The sequence below is a fragment of the Colletotrichum aenigma genome (assembly GCF_013390185.1).
Source record: "Colletotrichum aenigma strain Cg56 chromosome Unknown KSG_Cg56_contig08, whole genome shotgun sequence".
Lineage (NCBI taxonomy): Eukaryota > Fungi > Ascomycota > Sordariomycetes > Glomerellales > Glomerellaceae > Colletotrichum > Colletotrichum aenigma.
The window spans coordinates 2,713,768-2,729,297 of record NW_023500914.1 but is presented as its reverse complement, the minus strand read 5'-3'; the positions used below and the strand labels follow the sequence as shown (position 1 = coordinate 2,729,297).

Below are 15,530 nucleotides of genomic sequence, written 5' to 3'. Positions count from 1 at the left end.
TACATTTTCTTTTGGTTTGGGGATGTCATACTATTGTCAACTTCATGAGAGCTTCGCTTTGACGACATACGCTCATCCGCACCGAGTTGTAGTCGATGCTCGACAGACTGACGAAGGAGCGTTTCCAGAGACATACCCTCCCCTCCATGTAATAACAGGACTGTGCTACTATGCTGAATGGCATCATTCCCGGCGACTAGTCTTCTTACCACTCCAAGGACGTACCACAAGCTTATAAGTGGATTTCTCGGCCCGGTCTGGTGCAGTCTGTATTGATGTCGGCGTTTTTCCGTACACTGCCGATCTCCTCCGCGTGGTGGTGACTGCCCTGCTGGATATGCCGTGAGCCAAGACGATGCACGGATCTGCAGCCTCACGGAGTATTATTCACACAGTCCCCTCATAGACTCACGAGGCGCTTAAGACGACCAATACGGAGCATCGACAGCGTAACGATCCTCAAAATAAGCTCGGGTGTGGGGGAGAGTGGTTCGTCTCATCATCCTTGCCATGAAGTACCGGCACATACTTCAAACTCTATCCCCTTAACCTTGGATGGCAGCAACACCCAATATGACTTTCCCATCGCAATGAACCGCATGCATTTGATAAGAATCCCATGGAGATTACGATTCATGTGATCGCAAGACACGGCAGCCATCGTTATATCTGATATCACCACATCCCGATCTTGATGATGTGAATGATCAACGAAAACCAGATCGTTCGCTGAATTGGAACTTCAACACCAATTGAGGCGATCTTTCGACGGCGATACATGCAGCCAGCCAATCGTGCGGTAGCCTCCGAGCCACTGGATCACGAAATTGCCAAATATACTTTGCTAGTATCTTGAATAACCGTAGAGGTACGACTTCCCTGATCGAGAACCTGACCCCTGGAAGGGCACCTCTTGCTATACGCAGCACATAAAAGTCCGTTTCTCCATTTCCAGAGTACCCCTTCCCCCATAAAGATTATGCTTCTTGTCGCTGGTGAACTCTCCCGTCCTAACGTTGTTGATGATCTCTCATCAGCATCAAGAGGTTAAACTGAACTCCGTCCAACACCCCTCCTCCGTCCAGTGCCAAGTCTCATCTTCACAGTCGTCTCAGCTCCCCGTTGCTTCTCTGCCGTCACCAAAGATCGCCAGCCAAGCCGGCAAACACGACAGCCAGCCCCAATATCAAGATGGAGCACTTTACTTTCAACGGTGCGCTCTCGGGACCCTTAACCATACTTGGACCAAACAGCTGATTCTCGCGTAATCCAGACTACATCAACATGTACGTATGTTATTACAACCCGAAACTCCGCATGTGCCTGGACGTACCCTCGTATTACATGTACAAGCTCGACCTCGCGGCCAACGTCGCCTTCACCGGCATCTTCGGCCTCTACTTCGTCGCCTACGCGGCGATATGGGCCGCCACCCGGCGCGGCCACATCTTCAACATCGCCTTCCTGTGCGGCCTCACGGCCGAGATCCTGGGCTACGCGGCGCGCATCGTCAGCTTCAGTAACCAGTGGCGCACCTGGCCGTTCATGACGCAGATCTGCGCCCTGACCGTCGGCCCGGCGTTCCTCGCCGCCGGCATCTACGTCTGCCTCCGCCGCATCGTCCGCGTCTTCGGCGTCTCCCACTCCCGCATCCGCCCCCAGCTCTACACCCGCATCTTCATCCCCTGCGACATGGTCGCCCTCGTCCTCCAGGCCGTCGGCGGCGGCTTCGCCGCCTACGCCACCTACCACGCAACGTCCACCCAGAAGGGCGACAACATCATGATGGCCGGCCTCATCTCCCAGGTCATCACCATGGCCATCTTCATGCTCGTCTCGACCGACTTTGCCATCCGCGCCTGGCGCAGCAACAGCAGCGGTGACAGCTCGCCCCTGGCCTCCTCGCCAGAGGAAGACGCCGAGGCCGTGAAGCTGGGCCACCTGCGTTCGTCGTGGAAGTTCCGCGGTTTCCTGGTCGCCCTGGCGCTGGCGACCATTTGCATCTTCTGGCGCTGCGTATTCCGCGTCGCCGAGCTGAGCGGCGGCTGGACCGGCCCGTTGATGCACCGCCAGGACCTCTTCATCGGGTTCGAGAGCGTCATGATCGTCGTCGCCGTCGGCGGGCTCATCATCTTCCACCCCGGGTTCTGCGACATGGAGCTGCTGGACGACAAGCCTGCGCCGCCCAAGACTGAGCCCGTCCTCGGGGGAGGGTATTCTAGCGATTTGCACAGCAGGCTCGAGGTCGTGCAGGTCAAAGCCTGATGGATGCGAGAGATAGAAACGTTGCATTCTGCTTTAGTTTCCATATGTAGCGGTGGATGTTTGACAACGTCGTTGGATTCTCTTCTCCTCTTTTTTATTTTTTCCCTCTTCTTTCTTTCATCCCTTCCCTTTTTTTTACTTTTTCTTTTTTTCCTTCCCCTTTTGGGGCCATTCTAGGCCTCAAAGGTTTTCGTTAGTCATACGGCAGTCAAAAAGGTGTGCCCGCAGGCGGTAACCTGCTATACGAAAGTACGAAAAACATCAAAAGGGAAGAAGGAATGTGGTTGATTTTCTGCGTGATAGAAGTTGTTAGCAATCCGGAGTTTTGGAGCACATCAATCAAATCTTTCTTTGTAGTGAGATGGGTGACCTTAATACAAACCCGATATGATAACATGCAGCACACTTTGATATTACCCGGCACATGCTTTCATAGGAGACATCATTGAATTGTCTACGGACGACCCCTGAAGGGCTAACAGCTCTTTCGATGGCAGCCCCATTTAGGCTTCACCACCACTCAATATCGTAACATGCAGAGTGCGTCATTACCACTCTGGCCATTATTTTTTTGCCTACTTGCCATTTTCCCACTGTACCGACGCCTCATGCCTGATATCCTCAGGCCGAATCACTTGTGAAAGTAACGCAAAGAGGGGTATCGTGCAAACGCCGCCCAAAGCCCTTCCCAGACGGCATTCAAGCCTCTGTAGGGGGACATGCGGGGTATGTAAAAGATGAATTAAGGAAACAGAAGTGCTTGCTTGATTGCAAAAGGAATGGGGGAGAAAACCAGCGACTAGTGCGAGTGCTGGTGAAGGGGATTACGGGAAATTGAAGCGGCCTGTGCAGGCTCCTGTGCTTCTGTCAACTAAAGTGACACATTGCCCAATGGCAAGATCTTGGATGGATCGCCGTTGAAGCTCTTGTGGTACTCGACGATGCCCCGAGCGATGCTGGGGAAGTCTCTGATGTTCTTGGCTCTCATGTCTTGCAGGACCTTGCGCAATCCGTCGTTGAACTGGTTCCTTTCGTCTCCGTCAAGTTTGGTGCCGCCAAGCTGGAGGAGAATCTGGTCGTCTAAAACGTTGGGGGCGACCGTCAGCGTTCAACATGCTTCGAGACATGTGACGAGGTCAGTTATCCTTGCGGGGCGATGGCGACCTACCCGGCAACTTCATGGTCTCGAAGTGCTGGTAAATGCAGTCAGCACCTCGTGGGCATTCCCGGCTGGCCAGCTGGTCTGGGCAGACGGGTTGGTCCGGATCGATCCTGTTGCTATACGTGAGAGACCGAAGTCCACCAGCGACTGTCTCAGCAAAGTTGGGGTGGTATCGATAAGCACGGAAGTATTGTAGTGGGCTCTCGTAAGGGGTGAAGACATCTTCGGAGGGCATCTCATCAGCGCTCTGTGTTGGTTGAGGGGCCTGTGATATTGATTAGAAACCACCGAGTGTTGATGGCGCGAAACGAAATGTACTTCTCTCGTAGCTTCAACTCCCTGCTCCGGAGTTAATTCGTTGACACCTAACGAAATCTGTTCAGGGATTTGTGAGGCTCGTGAACTTGGCTCCTGTGGGTCAGCATCACTATTAGCCAGCGAGACGGTGCTGCCTGCTGGCACTGGGCTGGTTGATGGAGATCTGGCGTCATTTGGAGGGGCAACTGCCTCGGATGGCTCATAGGCGTCCGACGAGCACTCTTGGTCTCCATCTTGAATATGCTCTTCATGTTGGGAACTCGAATCTGACGATTCGCCCATGACGACATCAGAAGGACCATCACTTGAACTTGAGACCGGCCGCAACTCCTGAACTGCATTGGTGCTTGTCACCGGATTGACGGGTGCCTCAATGGGCGCGGGCACTGCCTGGACTGTGGCATCAGGGACATCAGGGGGATTCGTCGCAGCTTTACCAGTAGCAGCAACATCGGCTTGTGCCGCGATGGAAGAATCTTCAATGCTTTGCGCAACAGGGGGCTGGGGCTTGGGGGCTTCTATGCTGGAAAGGGCCGAAGTGACCGGGCTCGAAGCCAATACTGCGGTGTCAGTGGCAGGGACATCAGCCTGCACATCGGACTGAGGCCCGACAAGGGTCTGTGTAGCAACAGGATCCACTGAATATAAGTTAATGAATGTTTTCTGAGTATCTGTCAACGAATTCATAGCGTTTACTAACCAGAGTTGCTCTTGGGCAGGCTTTGAGGATCGCCGGATTCGTCGGAGTCTTGGTTGAGCTGTTCCATCTCCTGGGTCAACTTCTCCTTCTCAGCGCCCTCTTCTTCAATCTCCTTCTGTAACCGAGCGATTTGAGACTGCAGAAGACGCAATTTGCTCTTCTTTGCCTTTAATCTGCCCTCAACGAGTGGGAGACTGGTGCTGACTTCTCTGAACTTCTGGGCGCGAACGGAAGCAGCCTCGGCCCTCCTCTCGGATGGCTTTGGCAGACGCATCGAGCTGCCCGCTTCGGCAACCACCGGCGAAGACGGGGCGTTGGGGTTGGGCTGCTCAGATGCACTGGACGCACCCATGGATTGCACTCGTCTGATGGCAGGTTTGCTTCCATCCGAGTCCGCAGTGGCGTCTGGCGTTTGTCCATTAGACTTGAGGCCAGACGCTTGGCCACTCATAGCAGCCTTCAGCTTGGCCTTAGCCTCGGCCAATGCGATCTTGCGCTTCATAGCTTCTATCTTTTTATCCATATTTTCAAGATGACCTGCTTTCGGCTGGGCTGCGATGATTCCCGACTGAGGTGTCGTAACGTTGCTGGGCACAGGGCTGACTTGGGGTCGCCCGTCTGTCAGTGGCGGAAAGTTGCGGAACGATGCTGTCTTTTGCAGTGGAGTGTTCGCCTGTTGGAAGCTAGAAGACTCCTCTGTTGGAGAAGTAATCTCCATCTCAATATCTTCGTCGTCCGAGGCGTCGCTAACGTCGATTACAAAAGGCTTGTCTTGGCGCTGATGACCAAAGGGGCGCTTGTTTGCCTGTGAGCTTGCGACGAAGTCAGCAGCCACTGGTCGTTTCCGCTGGTTGCTTGCTGCGGCTTGAGGCGTCGACATAAATAGGCCGGGGATTGTGGTTGCAGGCGCAGCTGTGGGCAAAGGATACTGTCCTTGGGGCAAGCTAGACTGAGGAGACTGGGCTGTTGCAGGGACAGTCGAAGTGCCATTTGTTGCTGAGGAAGGTCTAGTGGCAGCCGGTGATGTGTTTGCAGACTGCACAGTTTGTACGCTGTTCTTACGCACAGCATCTTTCTGAGCGCGTGCCTCGCGGGACTTTTGGAGGGCGTCCATCTTTTGCTGCTGAACGGCTTCCTTGTCGGTCATTCCAGAAGCTTGTGCAGCCTTTGCTTCAGCACTGGCTGCGGTGGACGATGAAGGGGCGGCCTTTGCGTTCTTTGCGGCCAAGAGACGAGCGATCCGGTCCTTTCTCTCCTCCCCAGCTGACTTGGCTGTTGAAGCTAGTGCTTGTTCCTGTACACCAGGCTTCACAGTTGCTACAGATGCCTGTCCTCCAGGAGCCTTGAAGCTTGTTTGGGAAGGCGAATGAGAAGTGGTCGTTGCTGAAGCAGCAGAGACCCCTGGACCGCTAGCTTGGTTGGGGGTACTGGCATCCAGGCCAAGCTCAGAAAACAAGTTCCTGACCACTGTTGCATCGATGCCTTCGTCGACATACTGCTGGTAGCGAACGTTCATGGGCCAAAGATTGAGGATGGCTGCTCGGGCCTGCTTCCGGGCATCCTCGAGACCTAATGAAGCAGTCGCAGATGAGCTCGACTGAACTGCTTGGCCGTTTGACAGCTGCGCTTGCTGGGATATTTGGCGATGTCCGTTGTTGACGTTGAAAGGAGAATTCATTTCGCGGGGAGATAGATAGGGGGAGTAGGATCCTGATCGATCCCGAGCTGCGTTACAGTCAGATATTGCCCAAGAGTTTCCGTGAGGTGAGGTCTGCTCACCAGCTGCATCGAAAGCAGCAGGGCTTTGCGCCCGCTTGTGCTCTGGACCTTGGGCCCACGTAGGGGCAGCATTTCCATTACCGGTACGGCTCTTGGCGGTCGTCGCTGAGGAAGAGGCAACGGCCGGCCGACGGGGGCTGGTGTCCATTATGGTGTCTGCAGGCTCGTACAAATCGTCGAATTCGCCCTCGCTAAGCTCCCCCTCTTCAGTGCTGTTAGTGCTGTTATGCGATTGCTTTGGGGCAGGCTGCGGGGCCCCTCGAGTGGATGCCAGAGCTCGAGCCTTGGATGCCTCCATGGTCACACTTTTCGGTCGGTAGTACTGCGCAGCGGGAATGAGCTTGGGTTCGTCGCGCGAAGGCCACTGCTGCTGCTGCTGCTGCTGCTGCTGGTACTGGAGCGGCGGTTGCGCTAACGATGCTGCCTCGGGTGCTGGAGGTGGTTGTATCGGTTGCTGCCAGCCGAATGTCTGCGTTGGTTGACCGTAGCCCAGTCCGGGTATCATATGCTGCGACTGGTCGTAGGTATCGCGAAAATGGGGTTGAGCATCGAACGCGTTGTTCGGGGCGGGCGGGGGATAGGGTTGCGCGGGAAAGGGAGGTGCCGTCGGATACGCGTAGGGCTGGGGAGGAGGCTGCCCCGGGTACGGCGAGTACCCGTATGGATAGTAATTGTTCATGGTCGAAAGGCGGCGCGACTTTGACTCTGACCGAGACTGAGTTTGCCTGTGACGGGAATGGCTGTCTGACGGAAAAGTCAAAGGAGCGACGATGCCTCAGCACGACGGTAGGAGCAGGCGCGACCCGATATCAAAGCCTGGCGTTTGCTATCGTCAAGTGCAAGCCACAATATTACCGAGTCGGCGGCGAAAGCTGTCTTGTGGAGGCGACGGCAGGTAGGATGAATCTGGAAAGGTAGATCGAGTCTGTGGTCAAGAACAGAAAGCGCACATAGCAGTTCGCAGGGAGAGAGATGGAGAAGGTCCCAGGGCGGTCAAGGCTGGTTGTTCGTCGTTGGTTGGCTGCCAAGATGGCAAGAATATTTCACGGGCGCTTGAGCGAGCGCGGAATAGCAACCGTCATGCAATTTGGATTGCAGGCACTGCGCACTGGTGCGAAACAAGACGAGACAATGTCCGGATGAAGACAAGTTCCGAAGGCGAGAGGAGAAAAAAAAAACGATGCAGATATCGTGGTGTTTCTTCCCGTCCCGCTGAAGAGGAAAAGGTTCCCTGGAAGCGGCGTGGGCGAGGGCTGTGGAACGAAGTGTCTTTGATGGCCCGCAATGCGACAAACGAGGTTGGTCCGTTGGAGTTGGGCACCTCAAGTTTTCGAAATATTCTCCCCCCCGGGCTCCTCCAAGGGCAGTTAAAAAAAAAAGGCACTTGGCACCTGCACCCAAGCAAACGGAACAGAAATCACGACCGTGCAGGGAAGAGAGGCCTTCGATTCGTGCTATCCCCTTTCGGGCTAGACTGACTTGAGACGGTCTCGCGTCACACCCAGCCTGACGCCTGTCCCCCCATCATCCCCCCCATTGTTTACTTCGCAGGCGTACCCCAAGCAACGGTCCTCCTGAATCCCTGCTCAGATGGTCTAAAGTCAACAATATCCATCCTTACGTCGCTCTTATTCCTCCACCTCCCAGCCTCCTCAAGCTTGCCTTGATTTCGTCTTTTCACCAAAGACTATAGGTCCCCCGAGGTTGCGACTCGGCGACTTCTTTCGTCTTGTTTTCTTTGAGAGTTTGTCGCCTTTGTTGCACTTCGCCGCTTTGTTACTGTCTTAATGTTTACTCCATGAGCCGGATTACCTACGAGCGACGTTTTTGCGACGAACGACACGAGATCGACACGACACCCCGAGCCCTGAGGGCTTCTCTCTTCTTACCAATTGCTTCCTGCGAGCGCTGCAATCATGGCGCAACCACGCAATAACCCTTTCGCGAGGACATCGCCGGGTCCAAGCAACGGCCGGCCGAAATCCGCAGTCTTCTCCTCGCCATCCCCGCTATCTGCCGTATCGACTCCCACGTCGCACGTCAGGAACCTCTCCCAAGCCTCAGCAGCCCCCGCGGCGCCTGCAACCGCACCTGCACCTACACCTGCACCTACAATTACACCCGCGTCTGCACCTGCGCCTGTGTTTCTTCCAGGCGCGGGCCACATCCGTCACAACCGTTCCGACTCAAGGAACAGCGGCTCTGGAACCTTTGCGCCCTCCTTCATCAAGACGGAGGAGATGCGCAGAGGCTCTGACACAGTGAGGGGGATAGAAGGCGAAAACGACTTCTCTGGAAAGCGATACGTGTGGCTTAAAGATCCCCAGGTCGCCTTTGTTAGAGGCTGGGTTGTCGAAGACTTGGCAGACAACAGGATACTCGTCCAGTGCGATGATGGCACAGTAAGTAGGCCGCACTCATGTGCTTGAGTGGCAACTGACACCCGGTTCGCAGCAACGAGAAGTCGACGCCGAGAGCGTTGACAAGGTCAATCCCGCCAAGTTCGACAAGGCAAACGATATGGCCGAGTTGACACATCTGAACGAGGCATCCGTCGTTCACAACCTGCACATGAGATACCAGGCCGACCTGATCTACACTTACTCCGGCCTCTTCTTGGTCACAGTCAATCCCTATTGCCCGCTGCCCATATACACGAACGAGTACATCAACATGTACAAGGGGAGGAGCAGGGAAGATACCAAGCCTCACATTTACGCCATGGCGGACCAGGCTTTCCGCAATCTGGTGGACGAGGGTGAGAACCAAAGCATTCTCGTCACCGGTGAGTCCGGTGCGGGTAAAACAGAGAACACGAAGAAGGTCATCCAGTATCTTGCAGCAGTAGCGCATTCCGAATCGCCGGTCAAGAACAAGTCACAACAGTCAAATCTTTCTCAACAAATCCTGCGTGCCAACCCGATCCTCGAAGCCTTCGGAAACGCCCAAACAGTGCGAAACAACAACTCCTCGCGATTCGGAAAATTCATTCGTATCGAGTTCAACAAGGCCGGTGCCATTTCGGGCGCATTCATTGACTGGTACCTCCTGGAGAAGTCTCGTGTCGTGCGAATCAACAGCCATGAGAGAAACTACCACGTCTTCTACCAACTGCTCAAGGGAGCTGACAGAAAGATGAAGTCCGAGTTCCTGCTTGACGGTCTTGACGTCGAAGACTTCGCATACACCCGTGCCGGCCATGACACAATCGTTGGGGTCTCTGACCGCGACGAATGGGACTCTTTGATGGAGGCCTTCCATATCATGGGCTTCTCAGACAAGGACCAGAGCTCCATTCTTCGCACCATCGCAGCCGTGCTCCATCTCGGAAACGTAACCGTTGTGAAAGAAAGCCGCGCCGCAGACCAGGCCAGATTAGCGCCCGATGCCAAGGAACAGGCCGCCAAGGTTTGCAAGCTTCTTGGAGTTCCTCTTGAGCCGTTCCTGCAAGGCCTTCTTCATCCCAGAGTCAAAGCTGGCCGTGAATGGGTTGAGAAGGTCCAGACCCCAGAACAAGTCCGTCTCGGATTGGATGCTCTGTCCAAGGGTATCTATGAAAGAGGGTTCGGCGACCTTGTCACCCGCATCAATCGCCAGCTGGATAGAACGGGGATGGGCCTGGACGATTCCCGCTTTATCGGCGTGCTGGATATCGCCGGTTTCGAGATCTTTGAGCAGAACAGCTTCGAGCAGCTTTGCATCAACTATACCAACGAGAAGCTCCAACAATTCTTCAACCATCACATGTTCGTGCTTGAACAGGAAGAGTACGCTAGAGAACAGATTGAGTGGCAGTTCATCGACTTTGGGCGCGATCTGCAACCGACGATCGATCTGATCGAGCTCTCCAACCCTATTGGTATCTTCTCTTGCCTGGACGAAGACTGTGTCATGCCCAAGGCTACGGACAAGTCTTTCACCGAGAAGCTCAACTCATTGTGGGACAAGAAGTCAAACAAGTACCGGCACTCGAGACTCGGACAGGGTTTTATCCTGACGCATTACGCCGCCGAAGTCGAGTATTCCACCGATGGTTGGCTGGAGAAGAACAAAGACCCGCTGAACGATAACATCACTCGCCTCCTTGCTTCTTCCACCGACAAGCACATCGCCGACCTGTTTGCTGACTGTGCCGACATGGATGATGACCTCGGGGCTAGCCGCAACAGAGTCAAGAAGGGGCTGTTCCGCACCGTCGCCCAGCGCCACAAAGAGCAGCTTCACAGTCTCATGGCCCAACTGCACTCTACCCACCCTCACTTCGTCCGTTGCATCCTGCCCAACCACAAGAAGAAGCCCAAGCAGTTCAATAAGCTGCTTGTTCTCGACCAGCTGCGATGCAATGGTGTTCTCGAGGGTATCCGCATTGCTCGAACTGGATTCCCCAACAGATTGCCCTTTGCCGAGTTCCGGCAGCGTTACGAGGTTCTCTGCAGAGACATGCCCAAGGGCTATCAAGAAGGCCAGGCTGTAGCGGCCATGATGCTTGACAAGCTTGGCCTTGACAAGGGACTGTATCGGGTGGGTCTTACGAAGGTCTTCTTCAGAGCAGGTGTCTTGGCCGAGTTAGAAGAGCAACGCGACGCTCTAATCACCGAGATTATGGCACGATTCCAGTCAGTTGCTCGCGGCTACATCCAGCGTCGCAGTGCCTACAAGAGGCTGTTCCGCACGGAAGCCACTCGGATTATCCAGAAAAACTTCAACGTCTATCTCGACCTCATGGAGAACCCTTGGTGGCAGCTCATGGCGAAGATGAAGCCTCTGCTCGGCGCTACAAGAAGCGCAACTGAAGTGAAAAAGAGGGACGCAATGATCCGCCAGCTGCAAGACAAGATGCACCAAGAAGCCAACGACCGCCAGAAGCTCGAAGAGGAGAGACGGAACGTTCACAACGAGATGGTCCGTATCCAACAGACGCTGGAGAGCGAACGTGCTCTTGCCCTGGATAAGGAGGAAATCTTCAAGCGTTTGCAACTCCGGGAAACCGAGCTGGAAGAGAAGCTCTCTGGCGCTATTGATGACCAAGAGAGGCTAGAAGACCAGCTTGATGACTTACTGGAAGCCAAGAAGCGGGCCGAGCAGGATGTCGAGAAGTACCGTGCCCAGCTGGAACAAGCCGCTCTTCTCATTGCGAGACTCGAACAGGAGAAGTCAGACCTTTCTGCACAGACGGAGGAGCTGGAGCGCTCCATCGAGGAGATCTCCAAGAAGCAATCTGAGCGCAGCGAGCAGGAGAAACGTTTGGAGGGTGAGATCAAGATGCTTCAAAGCCAGCTCAGCCTCAAGGATCGCAAAGCGCGAGACTTGGAGGATAAGCTTCTGAAAATCGATCAGGATCTCGAAGTCAAGTTGCGAACAGCGCAGAAAGAACTGCAAACATCAAAGTCAAGAGAGTCGCAGCTTGCCCTCGAAAATCGCCAAGTCCAGCAGCAGTTGTCCGAGCTCTCCAAGACCTCAACAGATTACGAAGATCTTGTCACCAAAAAGGAGAGCGAGCTTGCCCTTCTTCGAGGAGACAACAAGAAGTACGAGATGGAGCGACGAACATTCGAGGACCAGAAGAAGACCCTTGCTGCGGAAAAGGAGACTGCCTCTTCTAAGCTGCGTGATGTTCAAGCCGAGCTCACTGCCATCAAGTCACAGCAATCTCAGCTTGAGAGAGAGGCTGAGGATGCCAAGAAGCTTCTCGAAGCTCGACTTTCGGAAGACGCACAAGCTGATGAGAACCGTCAGGTCCTGGAGGCGCAGATCAAGGATCTCAAAGATGAACTCTTCAACGTCCAGAAGGAACTCAGCAGAGAGCGTCAATCCCGCGACGATGTCTTGCTACTTAGCGAGCATAAGTATAACGCTCTCCAAGAGGAGTATGACGACTTGAAGGAGTCCAAGATCATTATCGAAAAGGAGCTCTACGTGCAACAGGACCATTTGCGCCGGACCAAGGAGGCCCGCGAAACAGCCGAGAAGGAACGTGACGAGGCGCGTCAGGAAATCAGACGTCTCCGTATCGCCAAGACTCAGGCCGAGGAAGCTCGCGTACAAGCGGAGGTAGAAGGGGAAAGAGCTGCTGCTCGTGCTGCCCGTGAAAGGGAAGAGAGCCTACGCAAAGATTTGGATGCTGCGCACGAACGCCTGAAGTGGTTCGATGACGAGTGTGCCAACTTGAACCACCAAATCGAGGACCTGAACAAGTTGATACTCGAATCTGGAGAGTTCGGCCTGAAAAACGATCAAGAAAAGGACCGACTCGAGCGTGAATTGGTCACCGTCAAGGGCCGTCTTAAGGCATCCGAGAACGACAACCGCGCCCTTCTCAATAAATTACAACAAAAGGGACTCGAGATTGCACGCTCAAGCTCGAAGGCCAGCGAGGCTTCGAGAGGCCAAGTTCTGGGTCTTCAGAAGGAGAAGAATCGCCTGGAGGAGCAGAACGCTGTATTGAACAAACAGTTTGGCGACGCACAACTAACCGTCGCCGGTCTCGAGAAGAAGGTTGAGAAGTTGCAACTTGACGTGGAAGACCTGAACCACGAGGTGGCCCGGGAAGCTAAGACCTCGAGGAACGCCGAGAAGACGACGTCGACACTCACGGTACAACTCGCTGAAGCGAACCGGACCATTGAATCGGAACGCCACCAACGCACCCAAGCGCAAGCCAACGTCCGCACTCTGCAAGCAACCATGGAGGCTAGGGAGCAGGAGCTGCAGGAGTTGAGGGCTCAAATGCTAAGCGTACTCAAAACGGTCGATCCCGAGGTTGTGATCCCGCCTCAAGCGGACGGCACAAACGAGGGCATGCTTACCAAAAACTTCGATCTGGTTAGAAAGGTTGAGGATCTTCAGCAAAACCTCAGAGTGCAGACTGCTGCCCGCACGAATGCCGAGGCACAGCTGGCTGAGTTGCGGTCTAACCGAGGATTCGACTCTCCCATGAGACCGAAACTCGAGGAGATTAGTCCTAACGAGGCCCCTTTCAATGGCTCGCCTACCTTCAGACGGTCAAAGATGCAGAACCGCCAACTCTCCAACACTTCCACCCCCACTCGACGGTTCGAGCCAGAGCCCTTTGACTCGGCTCGTTCAAACAAGACCGTCGACATTACCAGCTTCAACGACCGTATGGACCTCAAGACTGAGATCGAGGAGCTACGAAACCAGCTGGAAATCGCCAAGTTGCAGAACGATGAACTCCAGAAGAAGGCCAACAACACGTCTTCGCCGCCAGAGGATTTCGACCAGAACAACTCGTTGCTTCGCATGCAGAAGCTCGAGAAGGTTAACAGTCGCCTGCACGACATGCTGGATGACTCTGCTAAGAAGGTGTCGGCTTTGGAGCGGAGTGTCAGAACCGGCGAGCTCTCATTGCGCGACATCCAGACCCGATCCCATGAGGAGATTCTTGACGCACTCAACAGCCAAGAGGAGGCGCGCAGATCTCTCCTGCATAGCCATAGGGATGCTATCTCTGAACTTTCGGACGTGAAGAACCACTTTGAGAAGATGCGCCACGATCGTGCTGCCATTGAAGTTGAGCTTCGCGACACCAGGTCTGAGCTTGAGGAGATGTCGATGGCTCGTGAACAGGAGGCGGACAGCCGCAGCCAGCTTCTGCAGGAGTTCTCCGATCTGCAGATTCGTCTTGACACCGAGACTTCTAAGCTCGCTGACGTTACGTCCAGCTTGCACCTGTACAAGAGCCGAGCCGACGAGTACTTCAGTAAACTCGAGGCAGCGGAGATCGCGGTACTCAAGGCTAGCCGGGCGGAGCAGTTTGCCAGGACTCAGGCTAAGGAAGCAGAGGAGACGTACGCCGAGATCATGTCTGAGAGAGAAAAGATGGACGCTGCTCTTGAGGACCTCCAGCGCCAGAACCAACGGCTCGAGGAGAAGCTGGAGGATATGTCAACCGATCTGGAAACCACTACTCAAGCAAAGAAGCGTCTCCAGCACGAGCTTGAGGACTACAGGAACCAGAGAGCAAATGACATCGAGGACAAGGAATTGAGCATGGAGCAGACCCGCAAGAAGTACCAGGCCGAGTTCGCCACCTTAACCAAGGAATTGGATCTGGCCCGGGAAGAGAAGCTCTTTAAGCAGGCAGAGATTGCTCGCCTGCGCGAAGAACTCGATGAGCTCCGCTCTAAGTGGGACGACGAAGTTCTGAACAGCTCGACCTGGTCCAAGGAGAAGGCACGCCTCGAGTCGACTCTAGCTGACGTCGTGTCCTCGCGCGACGAGGCCGTCAATGCCCACAGCGAAGCCCAAGGCAAGATCGTCACGCTTCTTTCGCAGGTCCGATCCCTCCGCGCGTCCGTTGACGACATTACTTCTGAGCGCGACACTCTCGTGCGCGAGAAGCGAAACATTGAGGCTCGCCTCGAAGAAGCCAAGGCCGGCCTTGAGGATCTCACCAACGGCGACAGCCCGTCTCTGCGTGATGCCGCGAACCTTGATAAGGAGATGTTGGAGCTGAAGTCAAGCTTGGCTCAGCAGGAGGACATCGCCGCGGCTGCAGTAGAGAAGATGAGACGCGCCGAGTCCTTGGCTTCTGAGATGCAGAAGGAGGCAATGGTTGAGCGCGAGAACAGCTCTCAGCTTCAGAAGGACAAGGCTTCCCTCGAGAAGTCATTGAACGAGATTCAAATCAGGCTCGTTGATCTCGAAACCAAGGGCTACTCCAGCGCAAGCCACGATATCAAGTTCCTCCACAAGCGGATTCAAGAGGTAAGCATACTTATCAAAGACACAACCAGTCACTTCAGATTGCTAACAATCCACAGCTCGAATCCCAGCTTGAGGACCAAGAGAATGAACGAACCAAGTCTCAGCGATCGGTCCGCAACGTCGACCGAATCGTCAAGGACCTCCAGGGCCAGATCGATCGCAAGGACAAGCAGAACACGCAACTGCAGGACGACGTGTCCCGCATGCGCGACAAGGTCGAAAAGCTTCTGCAGACAATCGAGGATCTCCAGTCCTCCGAGTCTGAAATCCAGCTGTCGACTCGCCGTGCGGAGAGGGAGCTTCGCGAGGAGAAGGAGAAGTCTCTCCGTCTCGAGCGCGAGATTGAGAACATCAAGGCTCTGAGAATGGAGAAGGGCGCCGCTTCTCAGATGGGAAGCGTTCGCGGGGCGTGGCGTACGGGGTTCAGTATTGACGACGAGACCGCCTCCATGATTTCGGTGCCCAAGCGCAAGAGCAGCCTTAGCCGGGCTCCTAGTATGACGAAGGGCTTCTTGTAAATGGGCAGAGAGAGGTGTGTACGTTTGTGTGTGAAAAATGCATGCTAGACGCATAATGTGT

The 15,530-nt window shown here is 54.7% G+C and overlaps 3 protein-coding genes across 3 annotated transcripts; 2 read left to right on the top strand and 1 right to left on the bottom strand.

Moving 5' to 3' along the window:
- Window positions 1–1,284: 1,284 nt before the first annotated feature.
- On the top strand, window positions 1,285–2,265 carry RSB1-1 (Sphingoid long-chain base transporter RSB1; the record flags this gene model as incomplete). Its single annotated transcript, XM_037327465.1, has 1 exon — window positions 1,285–2,265. The coding sequence occupies one exon, from the start codon at window positions 1,285–1,287 to the stop codon at window positions 2,263–2,265; it is 981 nt and encodes a 326-aa protein (XP_037173779.1).
- Window positions 2,266–3,136: 871 nt separating this feature from the next.
- red1 lies at window positions 3,137–6,903 on the bottom strand (the record flags this gene model as incomplete). The annotated part of the gene is made up of 5 exons (XM_037327464.1): window positions 3,137–3,345; window positions 3,434–3,692; window positions 3,746–4,383; window positions 4,446–6,170; window positions 6,225–6,903. The coding sequence occupies 5 exons, from the start codon at window positions 6,901–6,903 to the stop codon at window positions 3,137–3,139; spliced, it is 3,510 nt and encodes a 1,169-aa protein (XP_037173964.1).
- Window positions 6,904–8,140: 1,237 nt separating this feature from the next.
- On the top strand, window positions 8,141–15,469 carry myo2 (Myosin type-2 heavy chain 1; the record flags this gene model as incomplete). The annotated part of the gene is made up of 3 exons (XM_037327463.1): window positions 8,141–8,626; window positions 8,679–14,951; window positions 15,008–15,469. 3 exons carry the CDS (start codon window positions 8,141–8,143, stop codon window positions 15,467–15,469), a joined length of 7,221 nt encoding a protein of 2,406 aa, XP_037173903.1.
- Between the last annotated feature and the right edge of the window lie 61 nt (window positions 15,470–15,530).